General features: G+C 49.9%; 1 protein-coding gene across 6 annotated transcripts; it reads left to right on the plus strand.

Annotated features, from left to right (window-relative positions):
• Positions 1–150: 150 nt before the first annotated feature.
• On the plus strand, positions 151–15512 carry TIA1 (TIA1 cytotoxic granule associated RNA binding protein). 6 transcript variants are annotated; one of them, XM_030034870.2, is made up of 13 exons: positions 158–362; positions 5073–5169; positions 5628–5726; positions 6254–6308; positions 6481–6513; positions 7726–7813; positions 11396–11471; positions 11904–12012; positions 12515–12610; positions 12708–12792; positions 13419–13542; positions 14004–14143; positions 14393–15512. In XM_030034870.2, exons 1-13 carry the CDS (start codon positions 337–339, stop codon positions 14514–14516), a joined length of 1152 nt encoding a protein of 383 aa, XP_029890730.1. In that variant the 5' UTR covers positions 158–336; the 3' UTR covers positions 14517–15512. The 6 variants fall into 6 exon arrangements, with proteins under 6 accessions (XP_029890736.1, XP_029890730.1, XP_029890731.1 ...); XM_030034871.2 differs by lacking the exon at positions 6481–6513 and having other exon boundaries at positions 159–362; XM_030034873.1 differs by lacking the exon at positions 158–362 and having other exon boundaries at positions 5628–5721.
• Positions 15513–15986: the final 474 nt, after the last annotated feature.

Here is a 15986-nt window from a genome sequence, read left to right on the forward strand (position 1 = left end):
TACCGGGAGGAAGGGATGTGTGTGCGTGTGGGGCCGCTGTCAGCGGCAGGGCGCATGCGCGGCAGCGGGCGGGAAGCCGCATCCGGAGGTGGCGCGTCTCCCCCCTCCCTCCTCCCTCCTCCCTCCCCGAGGCGCATGCGCGTTGCCGCCCTCTCTCGGCCGGCCGGGCCCCTTCGCCCGCCACCCGCCATCTTGCGAGGACCATTGGGGTTATTGTCCGCCGCTCGGGCTCGGCGGGGCCGGCGGCTCTCGGGCTGCCCAGGCGCTGACGGGGGCCGCGGGGCCGGCTCGGCGTGAAGAGCCGGGGCGGGGCGGGGGCGGTCCGGCGGCGGCGCCATGGAGGATGAAATGCCCAAGACCCTGTGAGTGGGGAGGGGGCGAGACCGCCTATTGTTCCCGGCTCCGCGGGGAGGGGCGGCCCGGGCTCCCCTCACGCACGGTCCCTCAGGCCCGGGCGACGCGATCGGGCCTCCGCGACGGGCAGCGGCGGTCGCCCCGGCTCTTCAGCCGCCTCCAGTGCCAAGGAGGCGGGGGGCCGGCCCCCGCCCGCCCGCCCTCAGCCCTGCGGGACACCGGGCCCCGGTTCCCCTCACGGCGGGCCGGCCCCGGGGGGAGAGCCTGGCCGGGGCCGGCCCCAGCCCCTCCGCCCGTGCCCCGCCATGCCTGTCCCCTGCGTTGCTTCCCAGTGGTGTTCACCGGCTTTTTGTCCGTCCCCCCCCCCCCCGCCGCCCCGGCGCGTTCTGCCGGGCCTCTCCGGCTCACATCTGGAGGGAAGGGGGCTAGGGAGATGTACACACACACCCCCCACCCCCCCGTACTTGCTCCGTGTACGTTTTCGCGAGGGTCTGGCTGAATTTTGCCATTTCTGGGTTGCGTTAGCACCGTCATCTCACTGCGGCGGGGGACGGGGGGGGTGAGGATGGGGCTGCCCTGGCCTAACAGCTGGAGCCCCGCTGCGATGTTCAACAGCTTGATGGAAATAAACGGGGGGGTGCCCGTGAAATCGGCGCTTGCCCCAAGTGTTTAAAGCGTGCTGCGAGCCTGTTATTTCCCGAGGAACTAATCGTAGCTGTAGGGCAGCTCCTCGCCTCGCTGAAATCATAAATGGGCTTCCTTTAATTACAAGCCGCTTTTCTGGCGGTGTTCAGGCAGCTGACACCCGCCGCTGTCAGGAGGGATTTGGACTTTGGCTCGGCTGTTGCTCCTGCAGCCAGCTGTGCGTGAAAGGTGCAGGACAGCTCCTGTCCACATCTTATTCATGCATTTCTCTCCTTTTCTCAGGCAGGTGTGATCTGGAGTGGTTTCCCTCGTTCAGCTCGGGGAAATCACAGACTCCAGTCTTCCACCTCTGCGTAAGCTTTGATCCCTGTTTCAGTGCAGGAGTTGAGAGGAGGACAGACAGGAGGGAGAGGGAATCTTTCCAAGGCGAGGGGAAAGTTTTGCCTGTGGACAGTGGCTGTACCTACCCCGAGGGTTGATAAATGACTTGGCTGAGTGACTGCAGGAAAACAAGACTCTTACGTGACTTACGCCAGCTCCTCGGGCCCAGGCTTTCCGGAGCGGTAAACACTCTGTCTGCCTCCCTGTGTGTACGATTCCGTTGTCTTTCTAGTGCGTGCATTTTTGGAACTATTCTTGGCGTCTGCAAACATGGGTCAGACCTATTGGCATATTTGCCTGTTTGTTTAGAAAAATATTTCCCCCCGCCCCTGCCCCAGTCCCAATTACATGGTTGTCTGGAGTCTAGTGGTCTTGGCCGTACACGGCATATGCTTAACGCAGTGAATTATCTGACCTTGAGCACGTGCAGCTTGTTGCACAAATACGGCCAGGCTTCTGAGCTACAGAACCGAGTGTTGAGCAACGTACCGAGAACGGTATTTCTCTGAATCGCTCCGAGTGACTTTCTCAAGTCATATGGAGGATTGTCACGAGCTGAATTTCACAGATTGGGTTTAGAACAAGCAGCTTGAAGGAAGAAAAAGCAGCTAAAAGTAATCTCTTTCCAGCTCGGGTCTGAAGTGCGTGTTAAATATTTGCTTGCAACGAGGATTTCTGTAGGTAGTGCTACAGAAACCCCATCTGGACGTGGGTTACGGGGCTCCCTCCTCGCTTCTGTTGTTTTGCTGCGTCGTGAGGGGCCGCCAAAGCGGTCTGCAAGCCGTGTGCCTTTTTCTTTAGTTCCTTTAGCACGTTTAAGTCGTTTTTCCGGAACAGATTCCAGACGTTGTTGGAAGTAACTGCTTGGTTTTGCCATTTCCACGTAACCTGTTTCTTTGAAGGGAGGTGTTAGAGCCTTGGCGTTTCGAAGCACATTCGGAGCTGTATCACTTATGTCAATGATTTCCTGGATAGGCAGCTCATTTTCACGTAGCCAGTGACCTTCCTTGAAAGCCACTCTTCAAAGACAGAGATTATAAATTTGAAGAGCGGTTCCAAGGCAGATGGTGGTTTTGAATTTACAAAGACCTCCTGTTTGTATTTTTCGTATAAGTGCGTAGGTGCTTGTGGAACATGTGTACTTCTAATTTACTTTGTGTGTCTAAAACGATGCAGAGGTGCTAACACCCAATAGTTGGTATTCCTTTTCAAGAAACCGTATACCGATCAATGTGCGGTGAGTAAATGGAGTTGTCTGCCTAGTTTGCCTTGTATAGTATAGTCCTTCCTCTGCAGAGAAATGTCGACCGACTCATTAATGAGAATCCAATTAGCAGGAAAGAGGGATGGGAAAGGTGCAGGAGATGACAGAACCGTCATGCAGGAGAGATCTCCTCCCGTATTAGCTGTCCCTACCTGGCCGGGTCACCTCGGCCCTGGGTTATTTCTTGTATAACTGGTCCGGGACAAGGTCCAGGTGTCCTGGACCTTGTCCGCGTGCCAGCTACACGGAAGCAGAGCTGCGGTGGAACTTCGTGGAAAGGTTCGGATGGTCCAACACCTTGAGTGTAGCACGGAGAGAGTACATCAGGGAAAATAACACGGGGATTGTTCCTCGGGGGGGAGGGGTGTTACAGCTCTGTGTTTTTCCCATCCGTCTTGGCACACGGTTGATAGTATCGCAGGACTTTGTTGTAGTTTGTCAGCTAGTGGATTGGAGAAACCCCTCCAGACTTGCTGGCTGCAGAGAGCAGGCAGCAGATGTACGCAGCTACGGGTAATGAGGTTACACTGACAAATAACGTGAGGAAAAACGCTGCTGAATTTGTACGACGTTAAGCTGTTTTTCTGAGTGACCGATGTGCTTTACGATTCCCCCTCCTTTTTTGAGTCTTTTGCAGAATGCTCGTGTTCTGTGTTACCGCTTGCGTGACCGTTAAGGGATGTCTTGACCATGTCTGTGCATGAGGAGCTCAGATTTGGTTTTACCTCTGCGTGAAAGCAAGTAGGTCAACATCTAGTATGCAATTACACATACCCTCTCTATGTGTGTCTGTACACATGTATCTTGCTGCAATTGATCCTCTGGGGATGCATTTTGAAAGGTCTGGCCACGGAGTTTCGTGGGGCCGTCAGAGATTGCTTACCTAAATCCTGCTTTTTCCAGCTAAATCCAGTCGTAAGGCAGGGAATACTTCAGGAGATGCCTGTCTGATTATCGGGGTGAAAATCCAGCGTGAGTGCAAAGGTCAGGGTGTAGGCACCCTGTCTAGGAAACCGTCGGTCACAAATAAACCATTAATAAACTTAGACCTAGAAGGTGACGTGCGAGTCTCATCGGTTTAGTGCCTCAGCTTATTTATTATCCAAATGGCGATAATATTTAAAAAAAGAGAGAGAGGGGGGAAAAAAAAGAAGTCTCGCCGGTTATGACTCTCAGTTGAACTTGATGCGGGGTGGAATGTCCCAGTGTTATTGAGCACAAAGTTAATTGCCTTAACAAAGTGCACTAAACCCTCCTCTGTTTAAGGAAACCTCCTCAGAAGCGCAGGAATTACTCGTTTTGTTGAGCGAGAGGATGCCTGTGATGACCTGGCTCTGGTGAAGCACGTGTTGGTTTTAAAAAGGAGTACGACTCTGACTCCTACCTAAAATAGTTGTTCAAATTATTAGTATATAGCTTGCCGGGTCATTTCTGACAGAAAAACAGAGGCTGTCTGTCTTGTTCCCCTGTTCTCTCCTCTGCTAAACCAAATATTGGGAGCGCGTCCATCTCTTCGGGAAGGCTGTTCACAGCCTTCTGTCAACAGAAGGAGCGCGAGAAGTCCCCGGTTTTGCCACCTTGTTGTTTTCTTACGACATCTTTGCAACTCTTGCACCGAGACGGGGAGGATTGCTGATTTATTGGCGTGGTTTCAGCGGCACAATTCCGTTGAGGTTCTCGTTGCAGAGGCCGCGGTTTGCCACATAACGTTCCTTTGCGGAAGGGTGCTGCCACACCTTTGGAGCTGAGGTTTCTCTGTGTGCTTTTTTTAAAAATCCCGTGACTTGGGCTTAACAGCAACAACAAAAAAACTCCACCTGTGGGTCAAGGATGATCTTTGTTGCTGAGAATGCCAAAATCCCAAATCAGAGCAGGGGTTCGGGTTCCGTTGGCGCTTGAGGAGGCTGATCCTTCCAAATGGAGGAGGATGGGGGAATGCCCACACTTGAGCACCTTTGCCCTCGGTTGTTTCAGGCAGATGAGTCCTCTTTTAAAAAGAACTGACTAAGTATCGTGTAATGTGCTTGCTAAACACCAGATCGAGCTACTCGGGCAGCTAGGGAAATGGCGCTTGGTGAAAGATGGCTGCGTATGGTTATCAGAACTGCCGTTTCTATACATGGAAATCCATTTGGTAGGTCGAGTTGTCCGTATCTGGCCTTCTGTTCAGCTTTGAACCGGGGCGCGATTTTAGAAACGCAGGCCTCGGGTGGGACTGAGGACAGGCGCTGTTACTGCCCGCCATCACCGGCCGATTTCTGCCCCGTTGCTGCACGAGTCGGGCTATAATCCTGCAGCACGCTTTGTTTCAACATCCTAACCTGGCGGGTTGGGTGTTGGGGGAACGACTCTGGGCCGCGTTTGCTCGGTTACCGACGAGCAGACTGGAGCGTCAGGATGGCTTCTGACTGTGTATTTGATCTTATAGGTACGTGGGGAACCTGTCCAGAGACGTGACTGAAGCTCTAATCCTCCAGCTGTTCAGCCAGATCGGACCATGCAAAAACTGCAAAATGATAATGGATGTAAGAGCCTTCACCTGATGATTTTCACGTTTCTCATAGCTCGTGGCTTTGGGTCGTGCTTGCGTGTTTCAGAATTCCACTGGAAACGTGGCGTGACCACGTTAAAGGGCCACAGTAAGGCTGGAGATGACAGTCGCATACTTTTGGCATCGTTTCTGCCTCGTACCTGACATTAAATTTAAGGCTGTGTGGATATTGTGAGAGGGAGCGAACAGGTTAATATATGTGGGTGTTGTAGATGAGATTTGGAAAGTTCTTTGCCAGGCTTTTACCTTTCTAAAGCAGAACTGAAACCTCCTGGGGCATTGTTAGCGCATTGACTGTGGTCTCTGTGTAGAGTAAAAAAGCCTATCAGTTTTGAGACCTTTAGATGTAATGAATAAGGAGCTCAGTAGAATAGCGAGAGTGTGGTTTGAAGAGGTTTGTATCGGTAATCCTTTGTTTGTTTCTTTCATCAGACAGCTGGAAACGACCCGTACTGTTTCGTGGAGTTCTATGAGCACCGGCACGCGGCTGCAGCGCTGGCTGCTATGAATGGCCGGAAGATAATGGGTAAGGTAAGCTGTCATGTCTACAGGGTGAGTTGGAGTTGAAAACAGGCTATCTCAGATGGCACGGGTGAAATATCACTTGAGATGAAATGGATATGCTGCAGATGTTAGACGCTTCGTTTGGACGGAGGTCTTAACGTGACGTGACTAAGAAGAAAAGCTGTTCAGGCTGTTATAGGAAGAATGCAGAGGGAGGGGGGGATGTAGAACTGGGAGGGCTCAGAGGCGGCAGGAGTAATGAGGATTTTAACTCTGCAGACCTTATCAGGACCATGTCCCTCTCTCCCAACCCCTGCAAAAAAACGTGCCCGAGCAAACCAAATCTCCAGACCAGATCTGGTTCCCATCTTTGCTCTTAAGCAGCAAAACACAGTTTGGAAGAATGAACCCTCTCCCAAGAAATGGGTCCTAAACTTGAGCTTTCACCCCAGACTCGCACGTCTGGTGCCCCTGTAGCGTCAGAATGAAGCGCTGGAGGCATTTGAGCTTAGCTGGGATTTGCGTGATCTAACACGAGCGACTGATGTTTGCAGGAGGTCAAAGTGAACTGGGCGACGACCCCCAGCAGCCAGAAGAAAGATACCAGCAGTAAGTGTCACTTAACGCTTTAAGTACGTGTTTAATTTGTATGAGTAGTTTTTAAACGTAAACAGTAAGCATCGTACAGTTATATGCAGTAATGTTTTGATCGTAATCCTAAGATATTATTTAATGTGTTTGTGTTAATAAACTTAAGAACAAATCTAATCTTTGTCATCAGGTAGTACCGTTGTCAACACACAGCGTTCACAAGGTAATTGTATCTTCTTAAACATAAAATGAAATCTCTCAAGGGTATTCACTAACCACCTGGAGCTATGTATGGGGTTTTTGTTAGTTATGAATTTATTTTTTGTGGAAAGACTTCCCTTTTGTTTCCCTATAGCATCAGAAAGTGATCTAGCGTCCACCGTTCAGTTCTGGTGCTAATCTCTGCTATCGAGGCAGAACGGTTGGCTCCCCGTGAGGCTGCAGTATGCGCTTCTGCAGGCAGGCTCCTTGGGAGTACCTAGACTTTTTCCAAAATTGGGCTCCACGGCTCACGGCAAGCCTGCGGATTGCTGCTTTTCTTGGCAAGCTTTGAATTTCCGTAGGCCGGTGGGGCTAAACTACATTGGCGTCCGAGTGGACTTGAGAGTCTCGTACCTGCTGTAGTACAAATAAGTCTGCATATTGCTAGGATGGTATGTGACGCATAGTTTGATTGTAGCAGAAAACTCCTTAGATACAGGACTTCTGTTTCTCTTTGGTGCCTGGTTTTTATGGCTCTGACATAAGTTGAAGGGATTACTGTTTCCATTCTGTTGCCTTCAGTCTTAGTTCACTTGCACGTGGATTCACGTACATTGAATTCACGTGGATTCACATGGTGTATTGGCTGGGCAACCAAAACTGTTGGCTTTTGAGAGCTCAAATGCTTTACCAGCAAACTGTTGCAATGCAAGGTATTTTTTTGATTTGTTCTTCACGACCTACGGTGTTAACCCGGACATTGTGGCTAGGTTCGAAATACGTCCCGCTCTAGAACGAGCGTTACTCTGCACTTCTTGAGACGGCTAGACGTTTCAGCTGATCGGATTTTGAATAGCTAGCGATCTGCCGTGTCAAAGCTTAACACGAGCGTACGGAGAGAAAGATTTTTGTGTAGCCTTGGCAGATTAAGTAAATAGTTTTAAGACTTTGTACGGTAAATGCCAACTGGTCTTAAAAGCGGTTTGTAAAATATAAAACGTAAATGCCATACGTCACTGTAGTAGCCTTAAAGTCACTGACTTCGTAGCGCTGCCAAGCAAAGGATCTCTTAGGAACGGCAGTAAATTCTGTTTTATAGTAAACGCTAGTCTTTGTGTAGTTTTTAATAATAGCTGGAGAGCCGTGCTCTGTGAGATCGCTACGCTCTGTGCGCGTGCGCGTTCAGGGGCCATCTTCAAACGTTAAAACCCTTTTTTCTCTTTTTCCCAAAAAGACCATTTCCATGTCTTTGTCGGAGACCTCAGTCCAGAAATTACAACTGAAGATATAAAAGCAGCTTTTGCGCCATTTGGAAGAATATCGTAAGTAATTTCTTAGGGCAAATAAACTAAAAGTTATCTCTCCTAAATGGAGGCAGCCTTATGTTTCAGTAAGTAAAAAATGAGAGTTGTCACAGTGCAGGAATACTCATTCATCTGTTCATGCAGCGACTTGAGTCTGAACGGCCGGGCATTAAGCGGGGATGTGTAACCCGAATTCCTTTATAGTAGTTTGTTCTGCTCTCCTAGAAAAGTTGCATCCAACTTGCTTTGGTTTTATACTCCTTGCCTCGTTTGGCAAAGCAACGCTGGAAAAAAATTGACTCCTAAAACGTGGGGTTTGCATTTCACTGGCCCTCTCGGCGATCAGATCACCATCACGCTGTACAGTTTGTGACCGCATCCGTTTGCACGTTCACGTCTTGAGAGGCTTTGGATTTTTTGTTAGCCGTGGTGTGCCGGCCACCGGTAGCCAACGTGTTTTTTGCCGTTAAATTCCCACGTCCCACAAAATGAACCTTTTTTAGCACAAGACTCGTTGGGGCAGCCAGAGGTTGCAGCTAGAGCGGCCTCAGAGCGTTGGGCACTGGGTCAGCGTAAGCCCTTGACCCAAAGGGCTCGGCCAAAACCGCGGGGCATCTCGGGTCAAGGAGTCACACTCATCCCATCGGTGCAGAGCGATGGTGTCACAAGCGAACGCGTTAGAAACGGGGAACGGTGCTGGCAGCTCTCCGCCCGCCAGTTTGTTGTATTCAGGGTGTAGCAGAGTAAGGAGTGGTTCGTTCATTCCATCCTCCAAATGTAAACCATTAATTTTCCTTGTAGTGTTGTCTGTACTGGACATTGAAGTTTCTTGATGGTGATGTAAGAGAACATAGAGTGCTTTGGAGTGTTGTGTAGTGAAGCATTTAATTGAAGTAAGTTTGTTTTTTGTTGTTTTTTTTTCCCCTCAGAGTCCAGTGTATTACTCTCTTAAATGCCAGTTTGATTTCCTCTTATGATAAGGTTTAAAAAAAAAAAAATGTGATCTGAATGTGACTCGCTTCAGACAACTCTAATGCTTGACTGCATCTTTTGTGTAATTGTCATCCAGGAAACGCAGAGGGTCGGACTCCTAAGGAGAGTCAATTTATCCTCTGGCCAAATGCGGTCTGGATGGAAGGGACGAGGGGCTCTAAAGCAGAGCTGAACCGGAATGAATGCGAAAGGGAGGCAGTAATAGACGGCCGCGTAGGTGGGACTGCGGTGGAGCTGTGAAAGAGAGTTTCCCCTAACTGAGTCAGCGCTGGGTTTCTGAGGCGACAGTTCAATGGACGGTCGCCCTTAACAAACGACCCCCCCCAAAACCACAAAACCCCTCCTGAGCCTGAAGCAAAAAGTAACGTCTGAAAGTCAGCCGGGGGAGCGTAAAATCACAGCGAACATCGGTCCACGGTCCGTATTTCTGGGGCCGTGCCCATTGTCCCATCTTTTCTAGAAGAGCTTTTTGGATGCAGAGCCTTTGCCGTGTGGTGGTGGTGACGGGGAAGGGGGAGCGATGCTCTTGCTTTTGGGGTACTCAGCGCACAGCTGTAGAGCTAACACACGGAAAACGCGCGGTTTGCCCTGGCTCAAACTTGACTGTCCAAAACAAAACTCGGTTCTTTTCCTTCCACGAAAGTAGTAGATTAAGAATGGTCCCCGTAATGACTCTTTTGAAGTCTAGCTCCGAAACCGAGGGGTTACATAAAGCCGAGGGGACCTCGATTTTCAACTTGTTGAAATTTGACCTGAAAAAACGTTGCTGCTGTCTCTTAAGTGGTCGAATGAAGTTACTTGACTTTACCTGTTCCTCGTCAGTGACTAGTTTCTGCAAATGTGGTGCTAATGGAATATTTCCTGATATTTTAATTTTTTTTTTTTTTAACGTTGTCTTTGTTGGTGCTAAACTGAGCTTGTTGTTAATGACACCGAGGTTGAACTACTGCATGATTAGCGCATAAGAAATTTTGGTAATTCTTTGCATCTGGATTTTTTAATCACTGTAAAAGCGCGCTTTCATTGTGGTTTCCTTTTATGCTTGCTGTACGCATGTTTTCACTTGTTCTCAAGTCTTTATTTTCAAAGTTTTCAGTTGAGGGTAAGTAGAGATGAGTTTTTCCCCCCCTCCCTCTATAGGCTCTTCAGAGCAAACCGATCAAGCTTACCAAAGCAGCTCTTCTCAGGCAATTTGTAACGTACGACCCGAATTCTGACCTAACCCGGGAGGGGGGAGATTAAAAAGGGGGAAGGGGCGGGTCTCACAAAGAGGAAAGAAATAACGTTTCCGCCATAGCTTTGGGAGAGGTGTTTTCCTCGGGCCTTCAGCGACAGCGTCAGCGCCGTGGGCTAACGTATGCCAGAATTAGGCTTACGGTGCAGCATTTGCAGTTACTGTAAAGGCTTAAAAAAAGCGAGCGTAACGAACCTTCTCTTCATTGTGACTCTTCTGGCCGGTCTTGGAATGCTAAATGTTGTGCACACATTAACGCTCGTTTCTCTGAACCCTGTTATTTTATACAGCCGTAAGTTACATTGCATGACCTTCTGACTGGTTTTATGTTGTCGTTTCTGTTCTTTTTAATGCCTGCGTGTGGGGGGCAAAGGAGGGGAGGAGAGGGTGGCCCGTACGCGAGAGCATCTCGCCCCTCGGCTAACTTGTACGCAAATTGCCTGAGAAACGCTGTAGAATGGCGTTCCACGAGTGGGGTTTAGCTCTTGTAGCTGGGTTCTCTTTTTTAACTCAATCTCAAATAATAGGGCTCTGGTTATTTTGCAGAGTGTCTCTGAAGAATGGACAGAATTGCCATGGCTAACTACAAGCTACAGTTCACAGTGGACAAACGTTGTAGTTTTCTTATTTACTTTTATAAATATTTTTTTTGCTTTTGCTTTTTTATATCTTGTAGTTTCCAATCAGTCCTGTATGATTGCTGTTGTACAAATGCAGTTTAAATGATGTGTAATATGTAGTTTAAGACGTGAATGTTTCGGTGTTTTCTTTTCTTCAATAATTTCTGAAAATGTCAATCTCTCAAAATTTACAGCTGCCCACAGTCCAAAAAGGGGGTAACGAATTGACCTGAGAAAATTAAAGAATTCAGTTAACAGGCGACGTATGCCTTTTAATTCCTATCTTTTTTTCATTTTTTCTATTTAATATTTTGAATGAGTAGGTAGAATGTGTTGGCAAATAGCGAGTTTAAAAATTGCATGGTTAAAGAGAGCCATTCAGCTAATGTTAGTCAGCTACGTGCCTTAAGTGATTCTTTTGAATAGCTGCTTTGACCATGCTTTGTGTCTTAACAGTCTGTAAAAGCATTTTGAAGCGGGAGCCGACTGTCGTAAAGTACATACGTTTGTTAGAGAAGCTATTGATTTGCATGTTTACACAATTAAGTTTAATTTTGCTACTACCTGGCAAAGCATTAGTAAAGTTCTGTTTAGAAGAGAAGCCTTTTGCTTTGACTGTGTTGCTGGTGCAATAAACAGTTGACGTTAGTCAAGGTGAAACATGAAAATAAGCTGTACGTGTGACTCGAGTTGTCGTTTTTAGTAAGGTCGTCTTTTGGCGGCGCTGAACTGGCTCTCGTTTCTGCTTTTTAGAGACGCGCGTGTGGTTAAGGACATGGCGACGGGAAAATCTAAAGGATACGGCTTCGTTTCCTTCTTCAATAAATGGGTAAGCTGCGGCACGGTCTCGAGCGCCCCTGAAAAGCGGACGGGGGGAAGGAATACCGTCGGTCCCGATCTCTGTCCGGCTTCGGTTTCCCTGCCTGCCGAGGGGGAGGCTTTTCTCTCTGTTCGTCGAGACGCTCTGCTGTCGCTTTAGCGTTTCTAAAGCACGTGGCAAGCGACGTCCGAATGAGCGATGTCCAGACATGATGGAGCGATGATACATCCGGCGTGTATCGAGAGGGTCTTGGGCGCGCTCGGGGAAGCCTGACGGCATCCTTCGTCCCGCCTAAATCCGCTTCTTTTGAAGCAGGATTTCTTTTGGCACGTGGCAAACGTTGGGCAGGGTGGGCGCGCGGCAATTTCATTCGTTTGGCTCTACGGCAAAAGGAGGAGATGCCGACGGTGGGGTTTTCTGCTCTCCCTCTCTCGTGGACAGGACGCAGAGAATGCGATTCAGCAGATGGGCGGTCAGTGGCTCGGTGGAAGGCAAATCAGAACGAACTGGGCGACAAGAAAACCTCCGGCTCCAAAGAGTACATACGAATGTAGGTTCTCGATCATTTGCGTCTTTGCAAACGTCCCGCCGCGCCCGTGAGAAGGAAGAGAAAAGGGCGAGCTTGGAGATTGCGGGAGGAGGGAAAGCGGGCGCTAAAGGCAGGCAAAGGCTCTCTCGAAGAATTTCACGCCTCCTGAATAAAGTGGCTTCCTTCGCTACGGCGACTGTATTACTGCTGCAGGGCGGCAGGGTGGGGGGGGATTCTGTCGGCTTCTGCACGCTCAGGTTGGAAGGTTGCTTTCTCTCTAGACAGCCAGGACGAGCTCTGGCTTTTTAACTTTGCTCCCTCACTTTTAAGGCTTTGCGCCATGATACAAAGCGGGACCGTGTCAAAGAAAGCATTTCCGTTGGAGAGATCTTAAATCGGGTATATCGGACCTACTTGATAGGCGTTCGCAGTTTGCGCTCGACATCTCGTGTGCCCGCCAGGATTAGAATTTCTACATAATGCGTGTCTGATCCACTGAAAAGCTCTGTAAAATCTCTTTAAGCAAACGCCAAACAACTGTCTTATGACGACGTGGTCAATCAGTCCAGCCCGAGCAACTGCACCGTGTACTGTGGAGGTGTTACTTCAGGACTGACAGGTATCGTGGCTTCCAGCTACCGTCACCTTGGACATTTCTGAATAACTCCGCAGTCGCCTCATTTTGCTGCTCTGTTTGTGTTTGCTTCCTGCTCCAGAACAGCTAATGCGCCAGACCTTTTCTCCCTTCGGGCAGATCATGGAAATTCGCGTCTTCCCGGATAAAGGCTACTCCTTCGTACGGTAGGCTGTTGTGTGGTTTGCGTGTCGATGGATTTAATGAAAATTGCGGGTTCGGACGCTTTTGGTGTCAGCGGAGCGTGGGTGGGCGTATGCCGAGCTGGAGGGTATGCTTTGCGGCAGCCCTCTCGGACCGCAGACTGATCTGAGGAGGGAGTTACGGCTTGTGGCGCTTTCGGCAGGAGTGGGCAAAAAACCTTAAACCCAGTCTAAAGCGGCGCAGTGCCCATCATCGTAAGAGGTCTCGGTCTGTTCCTCTTGCGTAATTTCACAGTGGTGTTACTGAGGCAGACGGTCGAGTTTTAGAGTCTTTTCCAGAAGCGTCCTTGTCTCTCTGGTGCGTGCAGCTCCGCATAATAGAAAGGAATTGTAAATTGACTTGCTCTCCTTGCTGCTGAATTTTCCCATTTGTTTAGGGAGAGTTAGGACACCGAGACGGGAAAAGTGACTGTAGCCTAGCGGTCCCTGCTGCCCGCTGTGGGGGTGACAGGAGGAAGTTTCTGCCGTTGGGCTGGTGTTCGCGCAGAGCCCAGATCCGTGCTGAGCTAGCGGGGACTCTCTCGGGGTCGCTTCTGGCCGCGGCTCGCCGAGTGAGTTGTTTATATTGGCACGACTTAACGTTTCGACAGGTTTAATTCTCACGAGAGCGCGGCGCATGCCATCGTTTCCGTCAACGGAACGACTATAGAAGGACACGTAGTGAAGTGCTACTGGGGCAAGGAGACGCCAGACATGATCAGTCCGGTCCAGCAGGTCAGAACTTCTCCTCTGCTAAAGACGATGGCTTTGCTAATGAGTCCTTGCTAGAAACCCGTTAAGCGCCTGTAACATCTGTGCGCGTGCCGGTTGGAGGCTTGGTGTCGCGCACCTCGCCTACCTCACGGCTTCTTTCATCAGAGCGTGCGTCTCTGAGGCGCAATCCAAGCTAAAAGCTTTCTCTGGCGCGAAGGCCGCCGGAGCTGCCGCTCCCGTTCCCTGGATCTCTGCCAACGGCCGCGTTGTTAACCGGGGTGGGGGCGGTGACGGGTCGCTCTGGTAATTAGAGGCTCGCCGACTCAAAAGGGGTGTCCGCATGGCCGTTTCGGCATCGTTTTAGCAAGCAGACTCGTAAGGCCCCCTCAAAGACAGACTCGGCTTGGGAGGGGGTCTCACGAGCTGAAGTAAGTCGCCGCTTCCTCGGGCGCCGCTTAACAGCCGGGTGTTTGCTCTTGCAGAACCAGATCGGCTACCCGCCGGCGTACGGGCAGTGGGGCCAGTGGTACGGCAATGCCCAGATCGGCCAGTACGTGCCCAACGGCTGGCAGGTCCCCGCCTACGGGATGTACGGGCAAGCGTGGAATCAGCAGGGCTTTAAGTGAGTATTTGGGCTTTTTGTGACCGTTTCCCCCCCGCCCCCGGGGGAGGCGACGATCCGAGTCGGTAGCGGCGTAAAAGCTGCCGAGACGTTCCGGTCCTTCGTTACTTGGAGGTTTGGGACGGGGAGCGTGCATACGCGTCCTGGACGGCGCTGTGCCGAGAGTGAACCCGTTAAGTTCTCCCTCGTTACCCGTGCGTTTGCCTAACGAACTGTTTTTTCCGCCCTCCCCCCCCGCCTCACCGACAGTCAGACTCAGTCTTCGGCGGCGTGGATGGGCGCCAACTACGGCGTGCAGCCGCCGCAGGGGCAGAACGGGAGCGTGATAACCAACCAAACGGGATACCGCGTGGCGGGCTTCGAAACGCCCTGAGGAGGAGAGGACTCTGCAAGCGGCGGGCTGGAGCCGTTGTCGACCGGCAAGATTTATCAGATCAAGCGTCGGATGCGATGTATTTATTTGAGAGGGAGAGAGAAACGAGGCGGGGAGGGGGGGGGAAGCATTTTTAATCATGAAATTGTCATCCGCATTGTTTAAAAAAAAAAAAAGAAAAAAAAAGAAACAACAAAAAAAAAAAACAAAACACAAAACAAAAATCACACGAAATGAGATGCTGGATGTCTGCCAACTTTTGCCTTCCTTTTCCTCCTTTATGTGTTTCTTAAGATCCACGTTTTTGAAACACAGCAAATGCAGGGACTACTGCCGCTGAAAAACGGGGGCAGCAAATTGCACAATGTCAAACCTTTTTTGTTTTTCTTTTCTTTCCTCGGAAGACGCGTGCCGTTCTAGTTTGCATTCCGAACGATTTAAAATGTATTATAAACCGTTGTACAAAAAAAAAAAAAAAAAAAAAGAAAAAAAAATAAGAAGCCAAAAGCGTGTGAATCCTGAAGCCGCCGCGTTTCAGCCTTTGCACCCTCTGTTTTAAAAGAGCCTCTTGTATAAAGCCTCCGTCTCCCCGCTTTTGTTACACCGGGTTTTTGCGACGATAAATTATTAGTTTACATCGGTTTTTTGTATCTCAGCGTGTTTTTCAGGATTGTCTTTGCCATATGACGGGGAAAGGGGGACGCCCGGCGGGACAGCGCCCGACCCTTCCCCCCCCCGCCTCGGGAGCGAGGATTTCCACCCTGGGACAGCGAAAATCCTGTTACTGACGTGTGACAAATTCCTACGAACCGGCCGGGTTGTTGTGTCTTTTTGGGGGTTTTTTTTTTTGGTTGGTTTTTTTTTTTTTTTACCGATTTCTACATTTACATGTACTGATTATGTAAAATATTTTAGCAAATTAATATTTTGCACAACCGTTAGCCGCCTTTGTACGTTTCCTTATTTAAAGGTGGGACGCCGAGTCCTTTGACACGAGTTATGCCTCAAATTGTCCTTTTTTTTTTTCCTTTCTTTCTTTTTTGCGTGTGGACATCAAATACCCGCTCTGGTCCTCTCGAAATGCGAAGCTCATCCTCTCTTGGGATTTAATAATTGTAGAAAAATTGCCCCCGTCTCCTGGGTCGTGCTGAGAGTCCGTTTCACCCGGCTAGCGGAAGGTGACCGGAGCTTTGCAAACCGGGTCTTTTGCAATGTTCAGAGGCCAAAACCGACCTTTTCTGTCCTACCTCTTGACCAGCCTTCAGAAAAAAAATGAAAGAAAAAAAAAAAGGGAAAAAAAAAACAAAATCGAAGCTCGTTTTGGGCTCTCTTTTCTTGTTCCGTGTCCCCGCGGCCGGCTCTCGCCCTCCCCGGACCGCGGCGGGCGGGAAGGGAGCGGCTGCTGGGGGAAATTTGGGGGGAAAAGGGCCCGAATCGAGCAAATCTTGGCCGCAAGCGCGCCGCGGGGGT

This window comes from Aquila chrysaetos, chromosome 13 (assembly GCF_900496995.4).
Source record: "Aquila chrysaetos chrysaetos chromosome 13, bAquChr1.4, whole genome shotgun sequence".
Lineage (NCBI taxonomy): Eukaryota > Metazoa > Chordata > Aves > Accipitriformes > Accipitridae > Aquila > Aquila chrysaetos.